The following is a 9,788-nucleotide window of genomic DNA, read 5'->3' as shown; positions in this document are numbered from 1 at the left end:
CGCCAAGAAACATTTCAAACATTACAGCATCTACTAAACAACTGAAGTATTAACTTATTAACTAGTTATCTCTTTCTTATCTTACTAAGTTCTCATGTATAGCTAAGAAATTCTCCAAGACCAAAGGGAAGACCTCTCTTCTCAGATAATAATTTCATTTTGAATACACAACACCCCAGATTTCCCTAGCCAGTCATACTAGTTGCTTTGTTTGTTTGTTTGAGATTGATTCTCACTCTGTCCTCCAGGCTGGAGTGCAGCGGTGTGATCTCGGCTCACTGCAACCTTTACCTCCCAGGTTCAAGCAATTCTCCTTCTTCAGCCTCTCTAGTAGCCAGGATTACAGGTGCACACCACCATGCCCGGCTAATTTTTGCATTTTTAGTGGAGACGGGGTTTCATCATGTTGGCCAGGCTGGTCTTGAATTCCTGACCTCAAGTGATCTGCCTCTCAAAGTGCTGGGATTATAGGCATGAGCCACCACGCCCATCCCATACTAGTTATTGATCTGGAATTTACATTCGGTATTCCATTTCACAAGCACTGTTTAAGGTAGATTTAGATCAGTTATGTTATTACATATTATGTATTAGTTGTATTACTTTACTAATGCAACTAAAGTTCAGAGAGTGAACTGATGGATGCCATTAACTTGTTGTAAGAGGAAGTGGTTTCCAGCAAAGTATGTTAACTTCTGCCAAGGTTACTGGCCTCAAAATAAGTGAAGCCTGGAGTAGAGAAACCCAGGTCATTTGACTGTAAAGCTTTAACCACTATTCAATATGTGTGCCCAGGTCAGACTCTCTACCTGACGGTTAGCATTGTCACTGAGACTTCTCAAACATAATGAGTTTAAAAAGAATGCACTGACTATCAAGACAACTAGAGTCTTGGAGTTAACTACATTGTACAAGTTTCCTAAGGAAAGTATCAGAGTGTTCATCTTTTGAGTCATTTACGGTCACACTGGACAAGACACTAGGTACTATATTACGTCAATGGTTTGCCAAATGAACAAAATAACCTCTTCCCCAATCACAATTCCAAGGCTGTGGAAGCCAGGTTATAAATCCTCCTGCTCCATTTTACCACTACTCTTCCATCCAGCCTGGCCAATGCCACTTGTCTGTAGATTTGCACACGGGCAAAGGCCTGACTTCACAATCTACTCCATAACCTGTCTGACAACGTAAGTTATCCTTAGCACCATTCCACCCAGAACAAACTCTAGCTGCCTTCTGCTCTAAAGGTTGCCTTCTAAGAGAAAGGGAAGACAGAGTCAGTTGCTTGGTCTCCCTGTTCAATGCACCCTAAAAATCACTATTATGTTCATTCTTTTCAAGCCAGTCACAACATCATCTTGAGATAATCTAGGGGCCTGTTAGTCTGGCAAAGTCCAAACTCAAAATTCATTTACTCACTCAAACTTTTTTTAGTGGGGGTTTCTTTGCCTGGTCCTGTGTAAGTGTTGAAGATACATGAATGAGTTGGACAACATGTTGTAGAAGAGAGCCCCAAGGAGAAATTGGTGTGTACCAGGAGCACGAAGCAAAGGCATTTTGAGATCACTTGAGGTCCATTCATTCACTCTCCAGCCTTCCTCCCTTAATGTAATCGGCACTTATTCTGAAGCACCTGGCTCCTTCCTCCACTTTTGGGGTGCAGCAAAAATACTTCCTCAGGGAAGCCTCATTTGACTCATTGAGGGGACATATTCTCCCATACACCTTGTACATTTCCTTCATTTCACCTATCACAATTTTGGTAAGTAGCTATCTGCCTAGCTTAATTAGAATGAAAGTTACATGATTGACAGTAACTATGGACATGGTTTATCTTTTTTTTTCTATTTTTATGTTTGAGACAGGATCTCAGTCTGTCACCTGCTCAGGCTGGAGTGCCAGTAGCATGATCTTGGCTCATTGCAGCCTTGACCTCCTGGGCTCAAGCGATGCTCCCACCTCAGCTTCCTGAGTGCCAGGATCACAGGCATGTGCCACCACATCTGGCTAATTTTGTTTATTTCTTGTAGAGATGGTGGTCTCACCATGTTGCCCAGGTAGGTCTGAAACTCCTGGGCTCAAGCAATCCCCTTGCCAAGGTCTCCCAAAGTACTGGGATTACAAGTGTGAGTCACTGTATCCGGCCAGGATTAGATTTATCTTTGTATATTAGGCACAGGGCATTGAAGAGCCACCAAATTTGAGTTTTTTGTTTTTCTACCTCTTTATTTCTAGTTCCTAGGCTAGGGCTCAGCATCTTTTGCCCTGCAAAGACAGTCAGAACCTTACTGCAGCTGCAAATGCAGACATTAGCCATTCTTGCATCTACTCTGTAGATAAAATTGCTATTTAATGAGCAGTTTCTCCAGAAAACTCAGTAAAAGGAAATAAAAGGTCTTCTGCATATATCCTGAACCTGTTCATTTCAGAAAGTCACAAACATGTCATTTCCCTACATTAAGCAAACTCAGTCCACTTAGGAGAAATAGGAACCACAACCTCCATCAAAATCGCCCAAGAAGAAATGCACATTGTGTATTAAGCACCCTTTTCCCTGTTTTCTCATGCAATGAGAGCCATGATACATTAGACTCTCACTTTAGGGATAAATGGCCTCATTGCTGCTTGAGCTCCCTGTAACCTTCATTCAACTTTCTTCCTATTTAAAATTCTCACAGGAGCCTGTTTAAAAGCCCAGGCATTTGAACCTCACAGGATTGTTATGGTGGTGGCTTCAGGCATTGGCCTAGGGAGTGTACCCAGTAGCATCCCACGAAGCAGTCCGATGCCACATGTTACCAACCACTGGCACTTGCATCCATTTTCATGCCAACAGTGCCACATGAGTATGTTCACCCATTTTCTGTAATTATGTGGCAAATATATTCCCTTCATCTGGAACTCTGAAGCCACTTAAGATACCACACAGATTCCCGATGGATTACTAAACAGACTCCCCAGTGTAGATTCCATAATAAGAGTGGTTTCCAGCAGTTTTTGCATGGATTCTGAAAAATCAGTATGTATTGAAAATGTATGTTCACAAGACATTTTTCATGAACACTGATAGTTTAGCAATAAGTGATTATCACAAAGCAATGCAGGGTTTTCAGTCACTAAATGAATTCAACAGAATGTTTACTGTGCAATGCAAAGGGGACACACACTAATATTCTCAGATAAATTATAGTAAACTGAGTAGCTTGAATTTGGACCAAAAATGTCAGAAAAAGGGTATTCAAGCAGAAAAAATATATAAACCCAGTGAACTTTAATAGATGGTTTATTGGAAACCCTCATAGCATTTTTTTCAAAAGAACTTGACAGGTTTTATTTTAATAAGACATAGTGAAGAGGAAATGGCTTAAAAGATATCATCAATCTTTTATTTAACTAAGCACTGCCCTTCATTTTGAAGGAAATGATATAATTTCAAGTCAAAACTTCCTTCTCAAGAAGTGATATAAGAATGTAACATTGATTTAACATACAACCTTCAACAAAAATAAAGTTTATACAACTCACTGGGAAATAAAATGCATGTGGAATTTATCCTGTTTGCCAACATAATTCTTCACGAGTCACAAGTATGATAGGCAAGAACAAAACCAAACGAAAAGCTGAATGAATCAGTTTATAGTTACTCAGATTTAAAAAACATTTCACAAAGATGTGGCTTTCCAAACAAATCCATTTGATGACCATGATCACAACTAGATTTTATTCTAATTTATAAAACAAAATATGGTTAGACAAGCACATGATATCAACAGTCTTCAACACAGTGGATTGCATTTTATTAGGAAAAAAAATAGAAAACAAGTAGTCCTTAAATTTTCTTAGCTCTCCATAGCATACGTTATATAAAATTAAAGTTCTGCTTCCAAAAATATGTTTCCATGTGGTCGTGGTGTTGTCCAGCGCTATTAGGGCCAAAGCGCCAAAGACATGAGAAGTTAAACCACTGACTTGTCATTTTTCATAAAAACTAAACATTTCCTTATAGGTCTGGAGTAAAATCTTCTAGGCATTTTAGTGCTAAAGTCATTTTAAATTAAATGTGAAATAAAAGCTACAAAAAGTAGGAGTTCTTTCAATACAAAAAGTTGTGTAGCTGAAGTTGTGGGCTCCTTTGACATACATAAGCAGTTTCAATAAAATATTTGCTCAGGTAAGAAAATAGAATTTGTCTGCTTTCATTTAGCATACGTTCCAGTCGATGTCCTGCTTACCCTGCCAGAGCTTCTGAAGAACATTAGAATCGATATTTCTTTCCTTCAAAGAGCATCCGTAATTCACAGTACAAAACAGTTCTAAAGTCTTATTCCTAAGGAGAAACAAAAATTATTAAATATGTTTATTTTTTCTAAAGTGTCAAATGTAGCCATTGCCAGGACATTAAAAACACACTTATCCACAACACTGCCGTCTTGAGGAAAGAACCAAGAATTGATTCATTCCCCTTTCCTGGAGCTGTTACTGGTTGGTTTTTGCTTTAAGTGTTATAACCCTAAGAAAATTCCCAATAAAAATCACTGTTCCTAAGTGTCACATATTTCACACCTCTAGGGCCCTGTAGAAAAGCTTGCATTATATGGGAAAGCAGTATCTGAAGAGATCTATCTCCTATTCTAGTTCATTTCCAAGCCCTGTTATTGAAAACCTCTTCTCTAGAGGTAAAATGCTACTACTGATGTGGATTTTGTAGGAGCTCTTCCTTCAAGTTGAGATCTCATAGAGCAGTTTATTCATAACACAGTCGCTGCTATACTTCAGTGTCACCATACATCACTTTCCACCCTGGGACAGAGGAAGGAGACAGGGGTGGCGGAGTTGAAAAATGAGCTGGCTAGCCCAGAGCTGGACAGTGCCATTCTGTTCTTTCCTCCCACTTGTCTACACAGTGGTCATTACTTGCTCTGTTACCCCGGTTGGAGTGCAGTGGTGCAATCTTGGCTCACTGCAACCTCCGCCTCCCGGGTTCAAGCAATTCTCCTGCCTCAGCCTCCCAAGTAGCTGGGATTACAGGTGCCCCCAGCATGCCCAGCTAATTTTCTGTATTTGTAGTAGAGATAGGGTTTTGCCACGCTGGCTAGGCTGGTCTCGAACTCCTGACCTCAGGTGATCCACCTGCCTCAGCCTCCCAAAGTGCTGGGATTACAGGTGTGAGCCACCGCGCCCGGCCTACCTTCTGCTTTTACTACCGCGTTAAGCATGAAAGAAAACCCAACTCAGCTAGATATAGCAGGTTCTCCTAAATGTCTGAACCCATGTTTATCTTGCTCTGCTATTTGATGAGCAAAGAGAATAAACACAAAGCTGTGAGAGTATTAAATATGGACACTAGATCTACATTTCCAACAAGAAATTCATCTCCCTCCAAAGTCCCAGATCAGGGCCAGAATGCGGCTCATCTTTAACAATCGAAGTGGCCAGATCTGTTTGGCGATCACTGTAAAAACAGGTAACACAGCTGACGCCCTTTCATGTTGAGGAACTACAAAGGTCCGAACTTTTAGAGAATGGCCTCAACGTCTGTGTGTAAAACAAGTATACTAGAAAATCCTTTAAGTCTTGTTGCCTTGACTTAGAGATGTTGTTGCCTTTACTTAGGATAGCCACGGTTGTGGACCATTCAGCTACGATTCTATTCCAACTGTTAAGAATTACATCACAAAATGACTTGTACAGAGTAGTTTATAATGACTCCCAAGAGAGGAAAAACAAACAAACAAAAAAACCTCAAACTCCACTCAACTTTTGAGACAGCAATGGCAATATGCAGCAGAGAAGCTATTCTGCAACTGAGGCATACATCATTAAGATCTCACAGAAATTTAAGAGACAGGCTAGATGGAAAATGTCTCATACTAAGCAAACCAAGCAGTATCTACTCAGTTTGCCACTCACAGATCTCACAATCACCAACTGTGCTTTAGGACTGTCACCAAAGTCAGATTCGGTGCTGACTAACCAGGTGGCACCTATGATCAACGCTGCCCCTCTTATTTAACACAGGTCTCTAAAGGGAGTGTTCTCCAGGCAACCAGGAGACTGCTACAGTACAGGACTGTGCACCTTGAACTAAATTGCATTAAGTGTGGATAGCAAAATAAGTGTCTTCCCATTGAAATACATGTTCAGCCTAAGATTTCACCACCAGGAGAACAAAAGTGAGGGTGAGGGGGGAATGGGCCAGTGAGGGGGTGGGGGAAGAAAAAAAAAATCACAGGATTACTACCAAATCTTTGTATTAAAAGGGCTCCCTTCACTCTTCCGGATGGGGAGTGGAAGGAGAGATTAACTAATTCCTGCCAGGGCTGCCCTTTGTGGCTGCTTCCACAGTAGATATTTTATGGGGTGGCACAGCCAACCCTGTGACCTGCCCTGCGGATGAACACAGCCGAGCAGGTTTAATTAGATCAAAGACACAAAGGGCTATTCCCTCCTTTCATAACAACGCAGCCGTAAGTGCCTACAACAGCAGGGGAGAAACAAAGGCAGCAGAACAGAACTTTAATTGAAACCTTCCCCTGGCTGGCCCTTGACAATGATTTACTTGTAACCTGGGAAGGGGCGGGTGGAGCAGGAGGTAGCCGGAGCCTCAGCTAAGAGCCAGCTCCTGAAGACTAATTACTCGGGGGTTGTGGAGGAGGGAGGTAGCAAAGTCTTTGTTTGTAGCCGGAGTTTGCTTAACTATTTGTTACACTTAATAGGAGGCTGCTGCGGTTTTGGTCTGCTGCTCCCAGACCTTGTCATGGATTCACCAGCCCTGCGCTCCAGGAATCTCATAAAATAAATCACCCCAGCCTCCTAGATCCCATACACAGCTCAGCTCTGCTTCACCCAAGCAGATAAGCAGCTCTCGGGCTGGCCCCGCCGTGGCGACTCCACAAACCCGCTCTGGCCTTCGTACTACGATTTTTCCAAACCCAGGGTAGGAAGCAATGGCAGTAATGGGTACTCCGAACTTTTCTCCAACCCCACGTGCTTAAGAATGGCCGATTATAAACCCAGATCTAACAAGCATTAAGTGCCAGGCAAGTCCACAGTTTGCCCCACCGCCGAAAGGAAGACAGATTAAGGGAGGGGAGGGAGACCCACCACCCCCCAGCACCCGGCTAAAGTGTTTCCTACCTGCTCCCTCTGTCCCCTTCCTCCTCCCTCGTCCACAGCCGGCTGCGCATTTCACCAACTCTTTTCCAAAGGGCCCAGAAATCCCAGATGGGGCCCCGACGGTGGCGGAGGAGGGAGAAAGAGAGGGAGAAAAGGGGCAGCGACTGCTACTGCAAACAGCTCCCCTTCGCAGCTCTGCGCTCAGCTCGCCCATCACTGTGCCACCGCCTCTCCGTCCTCCGCCTCGGAGCCGGGCGCAGGGGGGCGCCCGGGAGGCGGCGTAGTCCGCGCCACGTTGCTGTCGCCCTCCTCCGGCTCCGCCGGGTGCAGGTGCGTGGCGAGTTCCTGCAGCACGGCCACGCGCCCGATCTGGTCGTTGCGCCGCTTCTCCATGATCAGGTCCTCCAGGCTCTGGAACTCGAGAGTGTGGCTGCGCTGCGCCGACAGCTGAATCTGAAGCCGGTAGGGCTGCTTGCCGATGCGCAGCTCGCCGCCGATCTTGAACTCGCGTTTGCCGTAGCGGCACCAGGCGGCGAAACTCTCCGAGTTTCGCCAGCTCAGCTCGCGCTCCTTGGCGCCCACGTGCGCCAGCGCGTTGCGCACCACGGCGCTGGGGCTCAGCGGCTTGTAGCGGTACAGATCGTTGACCACGCGGCCTCGACGACCCTGGCTGGCGTCCGTCAGGAAGCTGTTAATCACCTCCAGCCGGTGCAGGTGCACCACCTGGAAGTTACCCACATATACGGCCCAGTGCGGGTACTGAGCCTGCGACACGAACTCCACCAGGTCGCCCGGCTTGCACTTGTTGAGCAGGTTCTCCGGTGTGTAGGTACTCAGCGCCGCCGAGCCCGGCGCGAAGCTCTTCTGGTAGATGCACTCGTCCCGGTAGAACACGGAGCATTCCACCTCGTGCAGCCGCGGATCGTAGGGCTGCGGCTGGGGCGGCGGCGGTCCGTCCCCACCGTCGGGCAGGCCGCCGCCATCTGGCCCCTGAGGCGGCGGCTGCGGTTCCACGTCCTCATCGTCATTGGAGAAAATGTAGGAGACCCCGATGCGGGGCCCGTCGTCCCGGTCCACGCCAGTCGGGTCGGCCGTGGGAACTTCCTTGTAACTTAGGTGGGTCAGTTTCTCCACCTGGTTGCCCATCACGCTGCGGACACACGTTCACACCGCCGCGAGGGGAGAAAGCGAAACCACCACTAGGGTCATTGGCACAGGTACCCGGACAGGGGCTGAGGCCACCTGTTGGGAGAGGAAGGCAAGAAAGCCATGTAGGAGCCCCTCCGTGAAAAGGGCGTTTTGTTCCGAAGGAAGAACCGGTGAGGACTCAGCACCTGGAGCTATTTTAGGGGGGAGTCTCGGGTGTAGCGAGCTTTCCCTCGTTTCTCCACCTCTAAGGTCACGGTCACAGGAGACCGGGCAAGTCCAGTTCTCCCTGTCCCCAGCCCTTCGCCTGGCCCTGGCAAAAGCCCATTGCATCAGCAGGTTCTATTGCTTCCGCCCGCGCCCCACCTGCCAAGCTTGGGCAGGAAGAGGGAAGGAAAGAGAAACTTTACTCCAATGCCCCCTCCTTTCCTAACTTCCCCTCCCAGACTCGGCCCCTGACTAGCCCCTGATACGCCTCCTCCTCACCAACACATCCATCCCCAGGCGACCGAGCGAGGATCTCAGGGCGCGACCTGGGCAGGTGAGTCACCCTACCTGACTCACCTGCGGCGCTACCTCCTCCCGGCTCGCCCGCCCCTCCCCCGCGCCCGCCCTCAGGCTCAGGTTACCTGCGCAAACTCACCCGCGGAGAGGTGGAGGCCGTGGGGCCTGGGGAAAGGGCTCCCCGCCGCACCCCGAGACTCCTAGGGGGAGTTTGCAGGTGTGGGCTCCGCAGTCCCTTCTCTCCCGGCGCAGGCGGCAGCGAGGCTGGGCAGAGGGCAACGCAGCGGACAGAGGGGGGGCATGTCTTTCCCCCGCGGCTGCGTAGCGCCCCGATACTTGAAGGCGGGGGATCACTGTTCACAACGTGCCTCCTCCCGCCAGCTGGGGCTGCCTCCCCTCCTCAGCCAGCTCTCGGGGGAAGTGGGGCGCGAGGAGGAGAAGACGGCAGCCTCACAGCCAAGGCGGCAAGAGCTCCCGCTCGGACCGGGTGAGCAACAAGCGCCGGAGCGGGAGGGACCGGATTGTAGATCCGGCTCCGGGCTCCCGGGCGGGAGCGCAGCCCGTGGCATTTAAAGAGACAGGCGCTCACTCTCCGAGCTTGGGTCTTTTTCACGTAGCGCCGAGCTGCCGGGATCCCCGCCCCCGCCCCGCCCACCCGGGCAGCGGGGCTCCGCCCCGCCACGCCCCCGCGCCAGACTGGGTTTAAATCCCCCGGTAAGTAATCCACCCGCCGGCTTGGGCTGGCGCGGTGAGCACCGCTTGGCTTAGAAGCTGCAGAGCTCTCAGAAGTTGGAAGGCAAACACAACTTGCCAGTGTGGGAATGACGGACGAGGGGAGAGCTTGGTGTTTGCGCCTTTTCCCTTTCACCTCCTTTTCCCCCACAGTATCTGGGGGCGGGGAACAGTCGTCTTTTCTTTCCTGGAATATATTTCTTTATTTCTTGACCTAAAGGTCACAAGAAAGGATCCCTTTTTTTTTTTTTTTTTTTTTTTTTTTTTTTTTTTTTTTTTTTTTTTTT

General features: G+C 47.9%; 1 protein-coding gene across 1 annotated transcript; it reads right to left on the bottom strand.

The window, feature by feature from the left end:
• Positions 1–3,268: 3,268 nt before the first annotated feature.
• Positions 3,269–9,361, bottom strand: LRATD2 (LRAT domain containing 2). Its single transcript, XM_037728611.1, has 3 exons — positions 8,909–9,361; positions 7,141–8,361; positions 3,269–4,330 (listed from the first exon to the last, which is right to left on the bottom strand). Exon 2 carries the CDS (start codon positions 8,263–8,265, stop codon positions 7,333–7,335), a length of 933 nt encoding a protein of 310 aa, XP_037584539.1. The 5' UTR covers positions 8,266–8,361; positions 8,909–9,361; the 3' UTR covers positions 3,269–4,330; positions 7,141–7,332.
• Positions 9,362–9,788: the final 427 nt, after the last annotated feature.

This window comes from Cebus imitator, unplaced genomic scaffold, assembly GCF_001604975.1.
Source record: "Cebus imitator isolate Cc_AM_T3 unplaced genomic scaffold, Cebus_imitator-1.0 Scaffold13, whole genome shotgun sequence".
Classification (NCBI taxonomy): domain Eukaryota; kingdom Metazoa; phylum Chordata; class Mammalia; order Primates; family Cebidae; genus Cebus; species Cebus imitator.
This window is presented reverse-complemented; position numbering and strand designations above follow the sequence as displayed.